The sequence below is a fragment of the Podarcis pityusensis genome (assembly GCF_964106645.2).
Source record: "Podarcis pityusensis genome assembly, chromosome: 2".
Lineage (NCBI taxonomy): Eukaryota > Metazoa > Chordata > Lepidosauria > Squamata > Lacertidae > Podarcis > Podarcis pityusensis.
This window is the reverse complement of record NC_138029.1, coordinates 16,979,059-17,002,072: the sequence shown is the minus strand read 5'-3', so window position 1 is coordinate 17,002,072 and position 23,014 is coordinate 16,979,059. Positions and strand designations below refer to the sequence as shown.

The 23,014-nt window shown below is 43.5% G+C and overlaps 2 protein-coding genes and 2 long non-coding RNA genes across 5 annotated transcripts in view; 3 read left to right on the top strand and 1 right to left on the bottom strand.

The window, feature by feature from the left end:
- The window catches only part of LOC308471240, a 213,737-nt gene extending 201,671 nt beyond the window's left edge, over window positions 1–12,066 (top strand). The window contains exon 2 of the long non-coding RNA XR_013982831.1: window positions 8,333–12,066. This is a non-coding gene — a long non-coding RNA (uncharacterized lncRNA). The remainder of the gene's footprint in view (window positions 1–8,332) is intronic.
- SCN8A (sodium voltage-gated channel alpha subunit 8) overlaps window positions 1–12,066 on the top strand; it is a 109,974-nt gene extending 97,908 nt beyond the window's left edge. Inside the window, exons 26-27 of the mRNA XM_080994336.1 lie at window positions 206–476; window positions 2,377–12,066. Coding sequence (XP_080850462.1) covers window positions 206–476; window positions 2,377–3,521 — 1,416 coding nt within the window. The 3' untranslated portion in view covers window positions 3,522–12,066. The remainder of the gene's footprint in view (window positions 1–205; window positions 477–2,376) is intronic.
- LOC308471167 overlaps window positions 1–18,867 on the bottom strand; it is a 36,466-nt gene extending 17,599 nt beyond the window's left edge. Inside the window, exons 1-2 of the long non-coding RNA XR_013982739.1 lie at window positions 18,768–18,867; window positions 17,418–18,709 (exon numbers count right to left, since the gene is read on the bottom strand). This is a non-coding gene — a long non-coding RNA (uncharacterized lncRNA). The remainder of the gene's footprint in view (window positions 1–17,417; window positions 18,710–18,767) is intronic.
- On the top strand, window positions 15,948–21,406 carry LOC308471103 (thiol S-methyltransferase TMT1A-like). Of its 2 annotated transcripts, none has more exons than XM_080995067.1 (4): window positions 15,948–16,012; window positions 18,661–18,702; window positions 18,761–19,271; window positions 21,141–21,406. In XM_080995067.1, exons 3-4 carry the CDS (start codon window positions 18,768–18,770, stop codon window positions 21,375–21,377), a joined length of 741 nt encoding a protein of 246 aa, XP_080851193.1. In that variant the 5' UTR covers window positions 15,948–16,012; window positions 18,661–18,702; window positions 18,761–18,767; the 3' UTR covers window positions 21,378–21,406. The 2 variants fall into 2 exon arrangements, with proteins under 2 accessions (XP_080851193.1, XP_080851192.1); XM_080995066.1 differs by lacking the exon at window positions 15,948–16,012 and adding an exon at window positions 16,480–16,546.
- Window positions 21,407–23,014: the final 1,608 nt, after the last annotated feature.

The window sequence follows — 23,014 nt, the reverse complement described above, 5'->3', positions numbered from 1 at the left end:
CCACAGCTCTCAGAGCGGTTACAACATAAAAACACAATATAAAAACATGCAATACATAATAAGAACAACCCAACAAACCACCCCCCATCCCCACGTGATGTAAACACACAAATCAGCTGCAGTAGAGGATGTATGCGGTGAATTGTCCCATACTACAAATACATGCATCTCCCTAACTGTGCGTTCATCCTGTCCTGTGTAACAGAATAGAGTCCAAGGAGCTGTTTTCGACTTTGTCACCCAGCAAGCGTTTGACATACTGATCATGCTGCTCATCTGCCTCAACATGGTGACTATGATGGTTGAGACGGACACACAGAGCAAACAGATGGAAGAAATCCTCTACTGGATCAACCTGGTCTTTGTTATCTTTTTCACATGCGAGTGTGTGCTGAAAATGTTTGCCTTGCGTCACTACTACTTCACTATTGGCTGGAACATTTTTGATTTTGTGGTTGTCATTCTCTCCATCGTGGGTGAGTATATGGGTGTTTTCTGCGGGGCGCATGCAGCGCAAAGGCCTGCGCTTGCGAGAAGAGAAAATGAGTAGATGTGCATCGGATTCCGAGTAAACTTGCATAGGATTGTGCAATTAATACAGTGGTACCTTGGTTTTTGAATGTCTCCATTGACGAACGTTTCAGTTTTCAAATGCCCTAAACCCAAAAGTAAATGCTTCGGTTTTCGAATGCGCCTCAGAAGTCAAACAGGAAACGTGGCTTCAGTATTGAAGCTTCCATATTGAGTTTTCAGTTTTCAAACGTTTCAGAACTCGAACGGTCTTGTGTTCGAAAACCGAGGTACCACTGTACTGCACATTAACTTATCACTGCTTCCCAGCTTGTAAAATCAGAGCTGGTCAGATTTCTGTGAGGAAATACCGTATTTTTTGCTCTATAAGACTCACTTTTTCCCTCCTAAAAAGTAAGGGGAAATGTGTGTGCGTCTTATGGAGCAAATGCAGGCTGTGCAGCTGTCCCAGAAGCCAGAACAGCAAGAGGGATTGCTGCTTTCACTGCGCAGCGATCCCTCTTGCTGTTCTGGCTTCTGAGATTCAGAATATTTTTTTTCTTGTTTTCCTCCTCTAAAAACTAGGTGTGTTTTGTGGTCTGGTGCGTCTTATAGAGTGAAAAATACGGTAGTTTGGGAAGGAAGTTTGAGTCGGGAAATAACTGCTTTCCCCCCAGACACACACACCCGTTCTTCTGCTTAAACTCTGCAAATTTGCTTTCATTTGTACCTATAAACTACCCTGCTCCAAATGGTCCTATGCTGGATCACAAAAATATGATGATTAAAAACAAATGCCGATTAATATACAGTGAGCATAATAAAACAAAACCACAAAACAGTAACAAACTAGCAGCACACAGCAATGCAGGAGGAAGACAGCCACCAAAGGCCTTGGTAATGATTTTTATTAACTGGAAAGTGTTATCAGGAGCATATTGCACCAATTAATCATACTTCATGCCATTAGTTCCTGGGCCCAATTTAAAGTGCTGGTGTTGACCTTTACGGTCCTGAATGATCTTTGTTCTTGAAGGGCAGCCTTCTCTCATATGAGCCCACCTTCATATTAAGAGCTCCCTTAGAGGCCCCACGCTGTGTGATGGCTCAATTTTTAATGCAGTGGGCATTTATGCAGGGTAGGGCATTGTTGGTGGTGGCACCAAAGGTGTGAAAATCTCTTTCTAGGGATTGCCTTGCTTCTTCCTTGCTCTCTTTTAGACAATTGGCCAGTAGTTCTGTTGAGCATTTGGGGTTCTCTAGATGACCTAGTTTTGTTCCATATTTTCTGCTTCTGTTGGCAACTGCCCAAAGCGCCGGCGCCTACTTTGAACATGAAATTTGGATTGTTGCCATTTTTAACATTTTGTTTTTTGTCTTACTGATTGGTACCCATTTAGAGGATTGTTGAATAGAAAAGCAAGGTATAAAAGTTGTTGTTACAAGGGGGGGGGATTTACACACACACACACACACACACACACACACACACAAAAATATGGGATGTTACATCTAGCCTGATCCTAAACAACAGAGCAAAGTAAACAAAAGGGAAGAGAGATTATACTATTTTATGATTCATGGGGTATAACGAGGCAGCAAGCACTGCCTATCATTTTATAACGGTCATAATAAAAAGATGAGGTGCCCTTGTAAAAGGAAATTTGCTGATATGGCTCATGGGCATTTTGCAAAGACTCAAAATACTAAGAATATGGAGATAGGAAGACTGCCAGTCTCAATGAACCTAGTTTGGCATTTCCCTCTTAAATATGGCCAGTACTACCTGCTTCTGGGCAAATGGTATGTGATTACTTGAAAGAATTGTAACGCTATTTTTTCTTCTTTCCCCCAATCTCATTTAAGGTATGTTCTTGGCTGAAATCATAGAGAAATACTTTGTGTCACCTACTCTCTTCAGAGTCATCCGCCTGGCCCGTATTGGCCGCATCCTGCGCCTGATCAAAGGAGCCAAAGGGATCCGCACCCTGCTTTTTGCCTTAATGATGTCTTTGCCTGCCTTGTTCAACATTGGTCTCCTGCTCTTCCTGGTTATGTTCATCTTTTCCATCTTTGGGATGTCCAACTTTGCCTACGTCAAGCACGAGGCTGGCATCGATGACATGTTCAACTTTGAGACTTTTGGCAACAGTATGATTTGCTTGTTCCAGATCACTACCTCAGCTGGGTGGGATGGTTTGCTTTTGCCCATCCTCAACAGGCCACCGGACTGTGATTTGACTAAGGAACACCCCGGGAGTGGTTTCAAAGGCGACTGCGGGAATCCCTCGGTGGGGATCTTCTTCTTTGTTAGCTACATCATCATCTCCTTTCTGATTGTGGTGAATATGTACATTGCCATCATTCTGGAGAACTTCAGCGTAGCTACGGAGGAGAGCGCCGACCCGCTGAGCGAAGACGACTTTGAGACCTTCTACGAGATCTGGGAGAAGTTTGACCCCGACGCCACGCAATTCATTGAGTACTGCAAGCTGGCAGACTTTGCCGACGCTTTGGAGCACCCTCTCCGCGTCCCGAAGCCCAACACTATTGAACTCATTGCCATGGACTTGCCGATGGTGAGCGGGGATAGAATCCACTGCTTGGACATCCTGTTTGCCTTTACCAAGCGGGTGCTGGGCGATAGCGGCGAGCTGGACATCCTGAGGCAGCAGATGGAGGAGAGGTTTGTGGCTTCGAATCCATCCAAAGTGTCTTACGAGCCTATCACGACCACACTGCGGCGCAAGCAGGAAGAGGTCTCTGCATTGGTCATCCAGAGGGCGTACCGGGCTCGCTTAATAAGGAGGGGCTTTATTTACCGAAAGAACGTCTCCAATAAGATGGAAAACGGAGGGACAAACAGGGAGAAAAAAGAAGGTACCCCGTCCACAGCGTCCCTCCCATCCTATGACAGTGTGACTAAGCCCGAAAAGGAGAAACAGCGAGCCGAGGAAGGGAGACGGGAAAGAGCGAAAAGGCAAAGAGACACCAGGGAACCCAAATATTGAGATGATCCGTAACATTAATAACTCTAGGAAAAAAAGTATGAGCGGAAAAGATTGTTTACAAACTTCCCGATAAAATATATATCAATAGTGAACAGCTGTGGAGACACTTTACCTGAAGATCCTATACCAAACATAGTCTGCTTACTGTGTGACCATGTTGCATCTCAAAGCAGTGATCTACCACCTGTTTAACGGACCCATCTAGGCAAATATATTAAAAAAAACAGGAAACAATGCAAAGGCGGGGTAAAAAAAAAAAAGGGATTTTATACTGTTTGGGCAGGTGGATACTGCATGTTCCACATCAGTCAATGCAACTTAGGACAAACAAGCAAAATAAAACACACACACACACACACACACTCTCTTAAGGGAAAACAAACAAACCTGCTGCTTTAGGATTCGTATATATTTTTTCCGAAGCAGCCAAGATGGATTTTATTTTTCTCATTTTATTGAAAGGAAACCCAGAACAAAAACAAAACAAAAAAAACCATCACTTTGAAGGGTTGGGTTGCTCATGCAAAACTAGATTTTCATACTTGACATTTAGTTTAAGCACCAAAAAAACAAACAAAAAAACAAAAAAATTAGAGCAAGGGGGAAAACAAATTGAGCAACGACAAAAAGCTGAAACGAAACGACACATATTTAGCCCATGTCATTTAATCATCATCGTTCCTTTGGTATTTATTATCTGCATACTTCTTTATTATATGGGCTTCACCATGGTTTGGGAGATGGGGATAATCAGGTGTTTTCAGCCTGCCAAAACTCGCTCAGGCTGATTCCAAAAATAAAATAAAATAAAATTGTGCTCGTTTCAATGCATAGAAATGATTTGCATGATGGCATGCTGTGATCAGGAATCATGCATGAGGAATCATAAAATCACAAGACACTCAATATGCTGTCCAGGCCTTGTGTTAAGCCATATGTTCGAGGCACTCCACTGACTACGGCACACTGTATTGGGAGAGTTACTCTTAGCTATATCTATGCCCTTCCGCCAAGTTACCAATCCTTAGATCTTTCCATGCACCTCCTCTAGGAAGAACAAAAATGTGAAACCAACCGACGGAGACCTGTTTATGTGTATGTTTATTAACCATGCAGCCATATATTTTTTGCACTTTTTAAAAGAAACAGCAAAAACAGGAAATGCTGCTCTTAAAAGCCTTCTGACGGGAAAAGACCATGCAGCAGTGGTTTCTTAATACAATGTCGCTGTCAAAGAGTGCTTTCAAGAAAACCCACCCAGTAGTTTTGTTTCCTGCAATACTCGCAATTACTCTTTAGCCTCCATTCCGCAGTGTAGGTAACTCCCCCCCCCTCCCCTGTTAGAGATGGAAAAGTGCTATCGGAAACAGCACGTTATCTTTCAAAGGTGCAATTTTCAGCAGATCTATAAAGCAATTTTATCGAGGAGGGTAGGGTTACGATCGGGAAGTTTACAGCACTGTGTGCCATATTTACATGCTGACGGTTGCGTCCTTTGGGATCGTTCTGATGCAAGGAACTCAACAATGGGGCACAAGCTGATTCCCAGAAAAGTGGCCTCTACTTAGCGTTCTTCCATTGACAGATTTCCTGCAGCTTGCAGTCTTGACGTTGCACGGTTTTCTTTGCTTTTTGCATTTGTTTGTTTATTTTTTTTACAGGAAAAGCAAACCAAAATGCTAGCAACAATAACCATAATGTTAAAAACCAACGTTTAGTAGAACATCACACGTTTGATGAGCAAAGTAGCCGTATGACATGGGTGCAGCGCTGAGAGAGAAAGTGTCCTATATGTCGTGTGCCTTCACCAACTTTGCATTTCATCCCACATTGTTGTCATAATTTTAACCAGTCCTGCAAAATTCAGGTAGGGATGAAAGAGCTACCTCTCAACTAGTCTTAACTCTAAATTGACGGGAGTCTCACCCTGGGGGGGGGGGGTGGGAACATAATTTTTGTGTTTCTAGTTAGTACCTGGGCATCTCAATATTTTGAACTGTTTCATTGTGTCACCTTCAACGAGTCGATCATACTGAGAATTCAGTTGTGTGGGTTTTTCTTTGTTTTTTAAGGGCACAGGCTTGTGGAGTAGTTCTCGCTGATGGGCCAAAGGTTGTATTACACTATAACCAAGACTCTGTTCCATCATCAAGCTTAAAAGAGAAGGCATAGGCTGCTATGAATCGTTTAGAATGCCTGGTTGCAAAAAGGGAGGTGTACTGAACTTTTTTTAGGGCGCGATGAAAGAAAACAAGCTGTTTGAATGTGGACCAAATAAATTGTATCTATAAAAGGGCAAAAACACACACACACACAAAATAATCACTCAAAATATTCCAAAAGCAAAACAAACAAATAGCAATGCCTTTTAGATAGCTGGCAGAGGCTTGACCTATAGAATCTCGCAGCCTAGATGCCCGCAACAAGGGTCATGTAGAAAGCAAGCCATTCGATAGACATCTGTGCCAAGTTGGACTTTTTAAATGCATAGTCTAGCTATCATGAAATCAGTGGAAGAATTCTGCTGTACCAGATACCACAAGGAACAAAACATTTCTATCCTGTTAGACTTACCCCACTTACTCCTACAATGTGTATAATAAAATAAAAATAAAAAAATACATGCATATGTACAGGCAACATTGTAAACAGCACAACAACAACAGAAGCTGAAAAATGTGGTTGAACTTTTTAAAAGAATATTATAAATACTGTAATATATCATTTTATTTTATTGGCATGCCTTTTTGTAAATAACAAAGGACTACAAAAAATTAAATAGAATGGCTTCTGGCGTATGCCACTGTCCATGTTTAATTTTATATCTATATATAATACATTTTTTTCTCTTTCTTTTTTCCACTTTTGAGACAATGTCAACTTATGTACATCCCCACAGGGGGAGGAGATAAAGCCTCCCAAACAGACACAGAGCAAAGCTTTATTGCAAAGTTACCTTTACAACAAACGGAAATATTTAGACTATATTTTGGTTCTGAGGTGCAATATATTTTGACCACTTCTATGCAAGATTTGGCTAAATGTCATAATTGTTCTTTAGCTGGACTATTGTTCCATATGGAAAGCTCGGTACATGTAGTGTTTGTGCTGTCAAATTTTACTAAGCAATTTTTAGTAAAAATGCCCTGCAATCTATATTTACATTGGGTCATTATTTAGCGATACTTGAACTTTCTTACGTTACACTAGCTTTACTAACAAATAAAAGTTATTAACAAACAGCTTCAGAGCTGAGGGCTATGTCCTACTAAAGTGAATACTTTTGCTTTTTCTAGTTGCTACACTACATTTCTTTTTTTTCCATTTCTTTTTTGGGGACAATTGTTTAAACAAATGGCCAAACTTCACAGATATTGTGGAACTTGCTCCGTATTTTTATATGCATCGTAATTTAAGCAAAGCGTAGAATATTGGGGAAATCTTACTCAAAAATTAACAATCACAAAAAGGTAGTTTGAGACATACAGACAGCATATAAAGATATATAGAATCAAAGAATTTGGCAATAAAGAAAGGAGCGTATTAGTTTAACAGGCATGGCCAATGCTTTTTCGAGAAAGCATTAGAAAATTAGAAATTAGAGAAATCTCAAAATCGTTGAGAACAGTTAGAAAATGTACATCTAATTTTGATAGTGCTGATTTTTAAGCTCAACGTTTTGTACTCCCACCACCACCAGAAAAGGTGCTGTATAGAATTTTGTTGAAATGTTGTTTTTCTGAGAATATTTAAATTAGTTTTTGCTTTTATGTTCATTTATTTATTTTTTTTGGAGTGGTAGAATTAGTAAGAAAAAGCAATCTGGTTTTCTGGGCTGTCTGATTAAATGAGCAGTGGAGATTTCTAATCAGCCAACAATGAATGGCAGGTGCTTTGCGAAACTGACATGGAAGATCTTCAATCAAGTCGCAACCAAGGGGAAAAACACTCATACATCAAGTCATTTGGCATAAATACTATGGCTGGGCTTGCAACTTCTCACAATCTCATGCCACTCCAACCATCCTCTCCCTCACAAAAAACAAAACCAGAACTTGAGGGTATTATTGTTAATACAATTGAATAGTATAAATGGCAATAGGCCTTGGAAGAAAACATAATTTCAAGACTGCATTTATTTATTTTTTGAACACGTATAATTCTGACAATATTCTTTAGAACAGTGGTCAGGTTGTGACAAGTTCCTATATCAAAAATGCTGGATATTTTAAAATGATATGACCGGCTTCCTTTGTTTTCCTTCTTCAACTACTTGGATTGTTTTTACGAAGACTCCAAGAATTCAAGTTTTCCTTAACCAACAGACAACTTTATGATGCAGAAATGCTTAGTAAAACTATGTAATTGAGAAGATAATCAAAACTGACTAGTGCATGAAGGGGGAAATCTAGAATTCAAAATACCAGTGTTACAGGAAGTATCATTCTGATCACTGTTGTCACTTTTATCTGGAATTTTTCTGGAGGGTATTATGTAAGGAAATCCTGCTTCTTTTACTCTCGGCACATTTTATTATTGAGGGTTTAGAATAAATATTACTCCTAACTTCAAATATTTCTAACAGTGTAAAAATGTGCAATCCAATCTCTATATTATTGTTTCACTAGGAGGAGTCAGGAGCTTTTCATAAAGTTAGAAAGCAGAAAATGTTTTGCTCTTCAGGTGGGAAGTTGCATCGAGATACATATGTATATCCCTGTTTTTGTCTCTCTGTTTTGTAAAGACATAGGGCAAAAATGATATTACCCCAGTTTCACCCTACACCCAATCCTCCCATTTAAACTTTTAAGATAAAGGGAAAATGCTGAGGAATCTTAAACTCAAGATTCATAGACCCGTTAGGATTTGCATATGTGCCATAATCCTTCTTGCAAGTGCAGATTGCCAGTAGTGAATTATCCTTGTGGAGAAGCCATTATTCAGTGGTAACGTACTTTATTTTCCTACAGAAGGTTACAAGTTCAGTCCTAGACTAAGGTTACCAGACGTCCCCATTTCCCAGGGACAGTCCCCAGATGTACAAATCAGTCCCGATACAAAATCCATTGAAGTTGAAAAGTGTCCCCAGATTCATTGAAAAAAATCTGGTAACCTTACCCTAAACATCTCCACATAAAAGGATCAGGTAAGATGTGATGTAAAAGACCCTCTGCCTAAAGTCTTGGAGAGCTACTGCCAGCCCAACTAGAAAACACTGGGCTAAATGAGCAAATAGTCTGACCTCATACAAATTGGCTGCTCCTTATTAGATAGCTTGGTGGCTCATTGTAGTCGTTATAAGAAAACACACTTTAATGAACTATGTTGCTGCCGCTGCTAGCCAAAGAACATGAAATGAACATTCCCAGTTCAACTGCACATGGGAAAGTTGGTTTGATGTGTGTGTTCTGCATTTCAGCGGTTAAAAAGTTTCTGTAACAATCATATTAACTCCTAAGAATGTAAGGGAACTGGGCCTGCTAGGTTGAGAATTAGCATGCAGTTATTCTCAAATAGATAGTTGTGGCAATTATCAAAGAAGCAGGGTCTGGCCATCCAGAAATCGTCAATTATGGTTGACATTTGTTTCTTGCACTGATAGACTGCGCAAAAACCTTTGGTGATTCTCTGAAGCAAAATGCTGTTGACCTAGTGCTATCCTCCAAAACTTTGTAATTCAAAGTTCAGGAAGCAAAGGCAAAATCTTGATAGCTTGGGCATCTGGGTGCGATCTTGCCAATAATTTTTAGTTAAGACGCCAGCTTGAGCATTGAAAAATAGAGATTTGGTTTTATTTTTATTTTATTTTTTACTCTGATACAAAATCCCCTGTCGTACAGGGTACATTCAGGTACAATGAACAGGCCTAAATGTGGCCCAGTGAGAATGTTTTCTTGGGCCGAGAGTCTGATGCTTGAAATTGGTTGCCTCGTGGCAACCAGTACAGGGCAACAGCGTGATCTGATATTCGTCATCGATGAACTGAAAGGTGGCTTCCTGTACAGGACCAAGGGGCCGCTTCATATTTCATGTTGTAAAGTATTTTCAGTATGAACGTAGTCATGTTTGAAAACGAGGCATATGTGACCTGTTACGTGTTTGCTGGCACACATGCAAGGTTGTGGTGCCAGTGTGGCTCCGAAGCCTTGCTCAGTCTCCTAAGCACCAGCTGGTTCGAAAAGCCTGTCTAAACATATGAAAGTTCACATGCACCTCTGGGGGGATGAATGGAGAAAATAGCCTGAACTGGCTCTTATGAACTGGAGAATGACATGAAAGTGAAGGGCTCAGATATCTTGGTGATGAAGACCGTAGATAGATGGTAGTTTGAAACCCTCTGGTCTCCATCACCATGTTGAGGACTTCAGTTTCAAGACTATGCACCAGCACGAAAAGGCCCTTACCTGGGGATTGCAGGTAAGCACTCACAATCATGTCCCGTCCGCAACCTTGGCCTTCTTCTGCTACGTATGTTATTACTCCTTCCAAGCCAGAAGGTTCTCAGGTTGATACTGCACTTGCCTTGGTACAGGAAATGGGTAGCTCTGTGGTCCTGTGTGTTCCATGTCCTCTCCTCCTTTTGCCGTCTCTTGCATATCGGTAACAGTCTCTCCATAAACAGTATGTGCTAGGGCTTTAGCTGCACATAGGTCAGTGGAAAGCCACTCCTTGGCTTATAGCAGTTATGAATCCATCCACCGGACGAAAGTAATATGCCTACGCTTTGCACTTTAAATAATTTGTTCCAATCAGCTGCTTGTACATTTCTCTCTCCCCGCCCCCACTTTTAAATCTTTCCATTTAAAGGGCTGAGATGCGACACCTTTCCTTCATCCGCTAGCTATGACTCCCCGGTTGCCAGGTGGTTAAGAGGAAAACAATTTTGTATTATTATTGTGTTTCTACAAGCTCACAGATTACTTGGGGAATCACACCCATGCACCAGTCTCCTTGTCTGTTGTATGAGGCTTTGTTTTGTTTTGTTTTTATTTTTAAAAAAGTGAGGTGGAACTGGGGCATTGAAATTTGCTCAGAAAGTGGCTCGTTTGCTGTGGTTATGGATAGTTGTGCATGCCGCAGGTTCGTTTCTCCTGTCATAGTTTTGTGGTTTGGGTTACATGTTTACCCCCATTTTCCTCCCACAGTTCAGAATATATGGGATCAGGCACACTTGCAGGCAGAGGAATTCACTCCACTAATGAATAGCAAAATAAACATTTTGCGTTTCAAATGTTACAGTGATCACCTCCATGTGAGGGTGATGGGGGCTAGAAGAAGCTCTAGAAGGTGAATGGATTATCATTCATTAGAAAAGATCCCACACCCTAATTGAAAAAAAGACAAAACATTAATCCAAAAATTGTGAGTCTCCCTTTAGTAGTGAAAGAGAGAGAGACTCTACTATTAAACAAGTTTGGACTTTTGTGATGCAGGACGCTTCCAGACAGGTTCTTATTATGGGATGAGTGCTCCTCATGCTGACAGTTTTTTCACAGTGCAATACTAGCCCATGGTCTCTCCACCCCCTTTTCATTCTGGTGTATCCTTTCCAAGGAAAATGTGATGTTAAAAAACAAATCTGTTGCCAACATCCCATCTGCAATAGTAAGTCCCTATCTGGAAGCACATATAGAGTAATTCAACAAGAAAAATTTCACCAACTATCCAAAGTGGCTGAAATTGGCTTGGAATTATGTGTTGTCGCAGATACATATATATCCAAATTTTGCCGTAGGTTGATGCATGTTGCATTTGTATATAGAGGGGTGTGAGGGTGTGAATGTCTCTAGAAAGTGCATTTTGTAGAGGAGGGGATAGAAACTGCTTTTCAGGTGTTAAGAGCTGAATATTGAAAAACAGAACTATTGTGATTACTGTTTTCAGCTCCACGGCTGATCTGGTGTGCGTGCCTGTGTGTCCTCAAACTTGGGAGAGTCACCTAACCTCTCTATGTGCCTCAGTTTTACCCATCTGTAAAACGGGTAATTACCTACCTCACAGGGGTGTTGTGAGGCTTAATTTAATTCACGTCTGTTCAAATGCTTTTCTGAGATTCACAACTGCAAGTGCTGTTTAAGTGTGTATAGGGCAGAGCATGGACTAAGGGGAAAGCATAGTGAGATGGTGCCATTAATGCTGCTAATTAAGAAAGTCACTGCTATCGCTTCTTCCCTCCCTCCCTCCCCCCCAGCAGATATCAGGGCAACTATTTTCTTGCTGCACTTTGCTTGTTCCCCACCCTACCTCTCAATAATGTCTTTATTTTCAGCCCCTTTAGACCCTAACCCAGTAGATTTTATTCTGCTTTAAGACACACACAAACAAACAAACAAACAAAACAAAGCAAATGAGGAAAAAGAGGAGTTTTGGGGAGGGGAGAAAGAGCATGTGTGTGGTTTTTTTTATATAAAAAAAATACCTACTTCAACAAAATAGCTGGGATGAAAGATGAATACCGTCTGACTTATTTGATTTCCTTTGTACTGTACATCTTTTTACTTTGGAATTTGCAATAAAAAGGTATGTCCATCTTGTTTTAACCTCTTCTCTTGGATGAAATGTCATCTGTCCCTCTTACTTAGCGGTCAGCGCCATTCCTTGCTGTCATCCTAGCTTTCCTTCCCATCCGTGTTCACGGTAATCCCCAAGGCTGCAAGCAATTCTGAAGGGTTGGCTCTGGGCTCCATTAGTTCAACTTCAGTGCCACACTTTCAACGGAAGCCTGAAATTGGGACCGGGTTTTCACAGTGGCTTCAACGGGACTTGACTGCATTTAGCTGAGCCTGGATCCAAAAACCGACCCCGCCCACCATCCCCAAAAAATCAGCAGATTCCAATAAATTCACTAGTCTCAAACAAAGCAGCCTGATGACTACAAGATGGGACTGGGTGACTAGAGAAAGAGGCTTCTTTACCCTTCTGAGTTTCTGGTGGGGGAGTGTTGAATCAAGGTTTCCCCAGCCTTGGTCTCCAGGATTCTAACCCCAACATCATGCTGGCCCTCAATTAGAGTAATAGTTTGAAATTCCAGAGAGCTGCAAATTCACGGTGTCCAACAAAGCCTTTTGCTTTTAAGAGCATCCCGTCCAATTTCTCCTATAGAATCTGCTTCCACATGCATTGCATGCTGCCTTTTACATTCAGGAGAGCTTCAACATTTGCGGGCAGTGCAGCACTGCAGCGGAAATGCTGCTAATGGGCACATGCAAGTCAGCCTGAGCCATGGTCCCTTCTCCATTGTGCAACGATGACGCAATTCTTTAGCCTCTCCGTGGATTGCCACATCAGTTAGGGGCACATTTCCTTCTGATGGTGCTGCCCACATACGGCGCACTGAGCAAAAAAGGAGAGGCCCAGCAACATCACCAGACACACCAGTCTGTTAACATGGATTGATCTAATTGCTGGTAATTGGTAAAACAGTACCGGGCAGAGCTCAGACGGTTTGACTGGGAAAAACTCGGATGCCGACACTGCCTCCTGTTGCTTTGCATGGAAGCTGCACACAACATTAGCGCATGCCGCTCAGAAATGGCTCCTTCCTGCTTTTCTCTTCCTTTGCTTGTGCATTATTTCCATCCATAGCATGGGCACACTTTGAAGGAATCTACAGAAATTGCTCCAAGCATCAAAGTTATTTAGAGAAGGGTCTTTAGACAAAAACATGCTATAGATCAGGTCTTTGACCCTTCACATTGCTGAGCTTCAACTCCACATCACCCCTTGTCACCTGACTATGCTTGCTGGGACTGATGGGAATTGTAGTTTTGCAACAGCTGGAAGGTAAAAAAATAAAATAAAAAGCACAACAATGGTTGCACCCATTATAGTCTGCTGCAATGTTCCAAGAAACCCAATAAACCTATCAAGTGACGGTAGGAAAAGAACCTAACAGATTAGCCTAGTGACAGTAAGAACAGACTGAAGCTCAATCCAGATATGACTGAGGCACTGTGAGTGGGTGGTTCCCTTGATCAGATGGGTGGGAGGTCACCTGCTTTTGATGGAGTTACACTTCTCTGAAGGAGCAGGTTTGTAGCTTGGGGGTACTCCTGGATCCTTTGCTGTCGCTCGAGGCTCAGGTGACCTCAGTGGCCCAAAGTGCCTTCCATCAACTTTGGCTGGTGGCCCAGCTACATCCCTATCTGGACAGGCATAGCCTAACTACTGTTGTCTAGGCTCTTGTAACCTTAAGGTTAGATTACTGCAATGCCTTATATGTAGGGTTGTCTCTGAAGACAGTTTGGAAACTTCAGCCAGTGCAGAATTGTGGGGCCAGGTTGCTAACCGGGGCAAGACTGTTTGAGCATATTACACCAATCCTGGTCTGACTACACTGGCTACCAATTAGTTTCTGGGCTCAATTCAAAGTGCTGGTTTTAACTTATACAGTGGTACCTCAGGTTAAAGACGCTTCAGGTTACTGACGCTTCAGGTTACAAACTCCACTAACCCAGAAATAGTACCTCGGGTTAAGAGCTTTGCTTCAGGATGAGAACAGAAATCGTGCAGTGGCAGCGGGAGGCCCCATTAGCTAAAGTGGTGCTTCAGGTTAAGAACGGATCTCCGGAACGAATTAAGTTCTTAACCAGTGGTACCACTGTACTGTAAAGCCTTAAATGGCTCAGAACCGCAATACCTCAGGGACCGTCTTTACCAGGACCCTGTTATCATCTTCTGAGGCCCTCCTTTGTGTGCCTGCTCCTCAAGAGGTGCAGAGGGTGGCGACCTGAGAACGGGCCTTCTCTGTAGTGGGGCCCCATCTGTGGAATGCTCCCCCCAGGGACGTTTGCCTAGCGGCCAGGCAAAAACGTTCCTTTTTAACCAGGCCTTTCGTTGATTTGACTGACATCCTATGCCCTTTTAAAACGTGGTTCATTTTTTGGGGGGGGTGTTATTGGGTTGTTGATTTTGTTTTGATTACATATATTGTGGTTTTATATTTTGATTTTGTTCTGTGAACCACCCTGAGACCTCTGGGTATAGGGTGGTGTGTGTGTCACACAAGCCTTTGGGAGGTACAGAGGGCATCAGAGGAGGGAAAGAAGGAAGGAAAGAGGGACAGAGGCAAGTATTGCGTGCAGTACCCCTATCATTCAAGTGACACAGGTGGCGCTGTGGGGTAAACCACAGAACCTAGAACTTCTGCCAACCTAGCAGTTTGAAAGCACGTCAAAGTGCAAGTAGATCAATAGGTACCGCTCCGGTGGGGAGGTAAACGGCGTTTCCGTGCGCTGCTCTGGTTCGCCAGAAGCGGCTTAGTCATGCTGGCCACATGACCCGGAAGCTGTACGCCGGCTCCCTCGGCCAATAAAACGAGATGAGCGCCGCAACCCCAGAGTCGGCCACAACTGGACCTAATGGTCAGGGGTCCCTTTACCCCTATCATTCAAGGCACCCCAGGGTGCCCCGGCACTCTGGTTGAAAACCACTGTCTAAAACCATTCTTCTACCCACCGGGCTGCTGGACTATCACCTGCAGCGACCCCAAACCCAACTTTGGGAGGTATCTCCTGAAGAGCATCCCCAAGAACCAGCACCTGCGCTTTGAGGGCTTCATTGTCACCCCCGGAGAGGATCTGTGTGCCGTTCCCAAAGGCTCCATGGACTTGGTCATGCGCACGGTGGTCCTGTGCTTGGTGACCAGCGTCACGGCCATCCTCAGCCATAGCTGTCAACCTTCCCTTTTTTTGCGGGAAATTCCCTTATTCCAGCGCCGTTTCCCACTGCTTCCCGCTTCTATCCTGTATTGTTGGATATCCCGTAGAGTGTCCCCGGGACAGGTGAGGCTGCTGACCCCTTATTTTCGAGGCTCCCTGGGACAGGTGAGGCTGCTGATCCCTTATTTTCAAATCTGACAGTTGACAGCTATGTCCTCAGCGAAGTCCAAAGAGTGCTCAGACCAGGGAGTGGGAGGCACAGGAGCACAGGGAGGCATATTTGAGCCCCACACCCCAAGTTGATGGGCATTGCCATTCAAACGGTGTGTGCGTATAGCGATGAGGAGACATCAGCAAAAGGGAGGAAGCTCATGCAGAAGCTAAGGGAGCTTTCAGGTGGGAGCTATTTTCAGATGACATCCAGCCCTGCCCCTTCCAGGAGCGGCCGTTGCTCTCTCTCGCACGCGCCCTTGATTTGAACGTGAGGCGACAGTTGGCCGTCGAGGGGGCGGCTGAGGCGCCGCGTTGCTCGAGGCCCTTGGTCGGCGGCTGAGGGCCTGGCTCCGGCCCCTTCCTCCGAGATGGTCGGAGAGGTCGTGCTCAACGTCTCTCGCCCGTCGGGTTCTTCCCGGCTCTTCCTCGGCTCGAAGGCAGAAGGGTAGAGGCGAGGGCGGCCTTCGCCGCCTCCGCCTTCCTGAGGTGACACAGCAGTCGTGGGAGCCGCTTCAATACATCGCAGTGGCGCCTCCAAGCGGTGCCCCCAGCTTCCCCTCGTTTCCTTCGCCGCTGGGCAAGGGAAAGGTTGGCCGTTTCCAACGCCTCCTGGAAACGGTGAGCTTTGGGCGTCAAATTTACGAATTCATAATCCGGATATTCGCATCAAGTTACCGACGTGCATTCCGTTTACCATTTTTTTTTTTTTAAATTAAGGGTCAATGTAAGTTCGAGCAGATTCTAAAACTGCCCTGAGAAGCGGGGATGTAAACCTAAACAAACAGTTCCTTCCATAGAAAAAGCTCCTAATAGCAGAGCCAGTGCAGATGCAATGCAAGGAATTGTGATCGGATCTCCCCTCCTTGTTCATAAAGTAGCCACAGAGGGATGTCAGGATGTCTTCATTTTGATTATATATATATATATATATATATATATATATATATATTTAAGGTTGGTCTCTTCTGTGAACCGCCCTGAGACCTCCGCGATCCTTGCGAGATGCCTGTGCCACAAGATGAACATACTAGGATGAATAAAGAACCATTAGTTTATTCCATGAAATAAAAGAGGAAGAGTATAAAGGGGCTGATTCAGGCAGCAACATTACAGATGTGCAAGCAGCTGTGAGAATTTGCCACAGTACCAAAGGTAAGGTGGTGGTTGGTAGAACTGATCCAGAAGCAAGCAGAGTGCAAAGTCAGGGATAGTGTTACTGTATAAGAATTCTAAGGTCTCAAATACAGAATAAATATTCATAAATGCTCATATACCTAAACATATAAACCATGTGTCTGAAGTGTACAGGAGAGCAATCCTGAAGCCATTTTGACTCTCCCAGTGACCTCAAATATTCCTCTGCTGTTTGAGATTGCTTTTAATATAAAATATGCCCCTCGGTGAATCGTGTCAACTGCGCAGATGTAGTAGTAAACTAAAAAGTAGTAAAATAAAAAGTTCAGATTGGGGCAACTATGCATGTATCCTGCACTGCAAGCCCCTAAGCGCCATGCCACACACTGCAACCCCATACACCCCACATTGACCCCCACAAAAAAACCTAATTGCTCTGGCACTGATGGCCCCTTCACACAGAAAATCCCCACACATCCTGCTCAGGGCCGGATTTAGGTTTGATGAGGCCCTAAGTTACTGAAGGTAATGGGGCCCTTTATATGTCCACCTGTCCTTTGTCAACAACAAATTGTCACTGTTTTTGTGTTTTGAATATATGCTATATGGTAATTTATAGACCTAATAGGTATCCAAAGCCATTTGCACATAACAAAATATGTATTTTATCAAAGTAATGGTTGAACTGAAATGCAATTAACAAGTACATTAATAGTGAAATAATTATTAACCTCTAACTTTAAATTATTTTTTATTCATAACAAACTTAATAATGCAAACACATTGGCATTTGGCAATAACAAAAGTTCCTTTAGAAGCACAATTTACAAAGACTCATAATCTAGTCTCTAGAAACTTGCTATAACAAGAAATAATATATGATGCAAACTACTAATTATAAATAGCAGATTGTAGGCACCCTATATATAGAAATGAGCAAACCAGTGATATTTTAGGTAACAGGTGGGGCGCATTATTTTCATCACAGGTGCCTACACAACACAAAACACTGTTGCTTTATGTACGTTTTATTTTATTTGTTTTTTTATCTTACATTTTGGAAATGTGCATCCAGGTTTTTTTCCTTTAAAATTTTTTGGGGGGCCCCAAGAGAGTAGGGTCCTAAGCTATAGCTTGTTTAGCTTACACATAATTCCAGCACAGGGACTCAGGTGGCGCTGTGGGTTAAACCACAGAGCCTAGGACTTGCTGATCAGAAGGTCGCGGTTCGAATCCCCGCCACGGGGTGAGCTCCCGTTGCTCGGTCCCTGCTCCTGCCAACCTAGCAGTTCGAAAGCACATCAAAGTGCAAGTAGATAAATAGGTACCACTCCGGCGGGAAGGTGAACGGCATTTCCGTGCGCTGCTCTGGTTCGCCAGAAGCGGCTTAGTCATGCTGGCCACATGACCTTGAAGCTGTCTGTGGACAAATGCCGGCTCCCTTGGCCAGTAAAGCGAGATGAGCGCCGCAACCCCAGAGTTGGTCACGACTGGACCTAATGGTCAGGGGTCCCTTTACCTTAAATCCAGCACTGATCCTGCTACAGGGCCCAGTTGTTCTGAAAAGATTGCCATATGCCTATATTCTCATCTTCTGCACTGGCTAGGAAGATGTATAATTAATCTAAAGTAGGTAATAAAAACCATCAGGTGCCCATGTCTCTCCTGCCACAGAGAGACCAAAAGAACAGCTAGAGCGAATAAAAGTAAAGCATTTGCAGGGCAGGACTGTGCTGCTCAAGTCTGCAGCTGCTTGAGACAAAAAAAAAACCACAAGGGAAGCAAATATACCACTGAAGACTAGTTTCAAATCCTTCCACCCCAACATTTTTCAGCGCAGTTTTGGTGTGAAAGAGTTCTGCCATGGGAAAATGTTTCCCCTTATATTTAGGAAAAGCTTGTAACAAATTTAAACCAACATTCACTTTGGGTTACTACAGGACCGCGGAGTACACTGCTGCAATAAAGTGTAAGAATACCCCCTAAATGAGATTATTTCCCTCTTAAAGACAGCAAATACAGTTTTTAAGTTCCTCTGACGGGCAAGATTACAAGTGCATACACAAACAATGTTATTGGTGAGTTTGTGTGTGTGTGGAGTTTATTAACAATATTTCTTTCCACCTTTTGAGATCTTTGAGGACTGGAAGCAACAGATAATAACAAGCCCCACCATCGAGACTCTGCGACTGAGTTTCTCTTCTCCTCTGGCTTTGCTGTTTTCTGCCCTCCTGCTAACATGGAAGCAACATGCCTAGTTGTCTTGCTCAGGTTATGCGTCCAGATATTAGCCTTCCCTGCTTACTTGCTGTGGTATCTGGGTATCTGGGAACCCCTTTGCAAGAAGTTATTCCCCTACTTCATGTCTGTGATGACAATCAGTTATAATAAGCAGATGTCCGACAAGAAAAGGGAAATGTTCAGCAACCTGAAGGACTTTGCCAGCCCCACGGGGGCCCTCACACTGCTGGAGATTGGCACAGGAACTGGCTCCAACTTTCAGTTCTACCCCGCGGGATGCAAAATCATATGCACTGATCCGAACTCCAACTTCCAGAAGTTTCTCGACAAGAGCCTGGCTGAAAATCCACACGTGCAGGTGGAACGCTGTTTGGTGGCTCCGGCTGAGGACCTGCACCAGGTACCAGCTGCATCGGTGGATGTGGTGGTTTCAACGCTGGTGCTATGCTCTGTGAAGAGCCCAGAGCAAGTTGTGAAAGAAGTCCTGCGGGTGCTGAGACCGGTAAGTAGCTCACGCCGTGGGAAGAACAAGCACAATTCAGTAACTGCAGGGGCATGCTGTATTCTCAGGTGTTAGTCAATTCTATATCCATTAGGGAATCACAAATGCAGGTAGATGGATTCGGATCCCTTGTTTTTTCTGCATAAACCAATTTGCTTCTGAGCTATTTACATTCTCATAAGTTGCAAACGTTGAGATCACTTCCTTGCTTTTCTCCCTAACTACAGTTAGGAAGAAACAATCCCACACTCTGTGTTACTGAGAGCACCTTACACAGATCTAGACATGCCTCTTATTATTTTGTCCGTTGTTGTTGCGCACTTGTGAAAGACCAAACAAATTTTTAAACATGCTTGTCTCTGATGTTGAAACTAATAAGAGGGTTGGGCAGGAACGCCCAGTATACCTGAAGCAGCCTCTCCACTCCCATCGTTCAGCCCGGACACTGAGATCCAGCTCCGAGGGCCTTCTGGCGGTTCCCTCACTGTGAGCAGTGAAGGGAACCAGACAGAGGGCTTTCTTGGTAGTGGCACCCACCCTGTGGAATGCCCTGCCATCAGATGTCAAGGAAATAAACTTTTAGAAGACATCTGAAGGCAGCCCTGTTTAGGGACGTTTTTAATGTTTGATCTTTTATCGTGTTTTTAATATTCTGTAGGGAGCCATCCAGCGTGGATGGGGAAACCTGTATCTATGTATGTATGAATAAATAAATTATTATTATTATTCCTCTTCCTCACATTTCAGCCTCTCTGCATTTGTTTTGTGTCTATCCCCACCTGCCTTTTAAAAAAAAATAAAAATAGAATGATTCATGTTTGGGAATGGCTTTTTAAACACATTATAGCCTCTCCTTCCTTTTGCAGTATAGTGAGTAAAATGTATCTGTTTCACCCACTGAGATTTCCTTGACATCTTCCATCTCTGCTTACCAATGAAACTGGCAAAGTCGGGGGCAAACTCAAAATCACCCTTGGCTGAGCTGTTAACTGACTCTAGTGACAGATCTCATACCCTCCAACATTTATTTGATGAAAATAGAGACATCCTATTAAACAGCAGCAGCAGCAATTGTATTATTGGTTGCCCCAACCACTCTGGGCTGCTTTCAACATACATAAAAAAAATTTTCACGTTGGCAAAAAGTGGTTGTGAAAAGCTCCAAAAGGATTTCTCCAAACCATAGAACCAGCTCCTAGGGGCCGAGGTCCCATTCACCCCACTAATAAAATATTTGAGGGGGCCGGGAACCCCCAAAGGTGATGGGCAATACGATTAAAATGGAGTGTGTCTGTGTACTACTTCTTGTGGTCGATTATATGGGGAGGGGCATACCTGGCCTTCCCCAATATTTTATTCAAGTTGCCACTCCTGCTCCAAACTGAGCGAATGGGCATTAAAATGGCCTATGAAGATGTTGATGAAGATGTTGACCCAGCTTGTAGCAGCTGTGAGAAAAGGCAAATGATGGAGATGTGTAATATTATGCTCAGAATGGAGAAAGCGGACAGAGAAATCATAGAATTGTAGAATTAGAAGGGAGCCTGGAGATCATCTAGTCCAACCCCCTACAAGGCAGGAATATGCAGCTGTCCCGTACAGGGATCGAACCTGCAACCTTGGCATTCTCAGCACCATGCTCTAACCCACTGAGCAGTCTGTGTTCCTCTCATAAGACTAGAACCCCAAAGCCATCCAATGCAGCTGAATGTGGGAAGATTCAGGACAGAATTCAGGGGAACAGTGGCTGTTGCCATGAAAAATTAACAACACTCTGATACCATTAGCGCTGATTGTGCAAAGGAATATCTGAGGCACTCCAAAGGAGAATAGAAAGTAACTTATATGCATTCATTTCTGTTTCTCCAGGGTGGTGCTTTCTACTTCCTAGAACACGTTGCAGGTGCTCCTTCCAGCTGGACTCTTTTCTGGCAGCAGATCTATGATCCAATTTGGATATGTCTGTTTGACGGGTGCCACTTGGCCAGAGAAACCTGGAACGACCTGGAAAAAGCTGGCTTCTCAGAGCTGAAGCTGCAACACATACATGTCCCTTTAAAATGGCAACCTAATAAGCCGCATATCATAGGTTATGCTGTAAAGTAGCTTGGAAATAAATTACTGAACAAAATCTCCATGCAGGTGTCTCTGGGTTGGGTTGTAGAACCTAATCATAAGAATTATAGCACAGCCCATCACTATGTCACCTATGGCCTGTGAACCTCTTGCGCAATCTGTAATTGGATGCACACACATGTATGTTATTGCCAATCCATTTTTTATTTTGACTTGACAGACTGTCCAGCTATCTTCACTTTCCACAATCTAGCTGCTCCCATGCAGATGTGAACGTTGCGATAACACATAGTTTGGGCTTGCCTCATTCACTTCCACGTGAGGATTCATGAACTACCATTACTATTCTCCCTGGAAGCATCTGATCCCCATGGAGATTTAGATATCAAAAGAAGAAGAAGAGTTTGGGCTTCATATCCCACCTTTCACTCCCCTTAAGGAGTCTCCAAGTGGCTAACAATCTCCTTTCCCTTCCTCCCCCACAACAAACACTCTGTAAGGTGAGTGAGGCTGAGAGACTTCAGAGAAGTGTGACTAGTCCAAGGTCACCCATCAGCTGCATGTGGAGGAGCGGGGAAGCGAACCCAGTTCACCAGATTACGAGTCCACCGCTCTTAACCACTACACCACACCATTGTCCATTACCTTAAACAGATTTTCTTTTTAATTTGGAAGATGACTGAGAGGTTCCTATCGCAGGTGCTGCCAGTGTGGTGCTTGCAGGCACACGCGTGCTAACAGAGGCCTTTCCTGTAACCCATGGAGTCCCTTCCCTGCACTTAAAGCAACGTTTTATTGCAGCCGGTATAACAGATTGTAGGTTGTGCCCACAACAGCTTATCTGGTTTGCTAATGTGCCCTCAGGCACTTTTTGTAGTCCTTGTTTATTGCTATTTACACAACGGGCAAGAGCCGGCCTAATTTCAATCATCATCACTGCTGCCAGTTGCCTTTACGGCACTTCTCTTACGTTCCCACAGTCTTCTGATATCCGTGTGCACAGAGATTCCGGTCTTTGCTCCACCTCTGAGCCAGAGCTTAACCCTGCAACACCTGTGAATCTGTCTGCTCCCTTTCCTACATCTCCCCTTCTTGTGGGAACTGCAGGGCTGTTGTGGAGCAGCTGGGAAAGTAAGGAGGCATGAGATGCTCTCCCTTCTCCACACAGCCTTCTCTAACTGAACAAACTGGCAGATTTGTTGTTAAGGTTCCATTCCTCTTAAGAGTACAGTAACATATCTGCAGAACAGGAGGGTTGAGGAGCCATGGGAATGAGGATGGTGCAAGGGGAGTTTGAAAAAATAGAGGAAGAAAGAGGGGTGAAAGTGAAAAGGAGGGAGTGCCAAAGTGGGGCTGCAAAAAAGGAGGTGTGGGACTGGGGATGAAGGTTCAGGCAGTTACTATGAAGTGTGAGAATTTGCTACAGTACCAAAGGTAAGGTGGTGGTTGGTAGAACTGATCTAGAAGCAAGCAGAGTGCAAAGTCAGGGATAGTGTTACTGTATAAGAATTCTAAGGTCTCAAATACAGAATAAATATTCATAAATGCTCATACATCTAAATATATAAGCCATGTGTCTGAAGTAGTACAGGAGAGCAATCCTGAAGCCATTTTGACTCTCCCAGTGACCTCAAATATTCCTCTGCTGTTTGAGATTGCTTTTAATA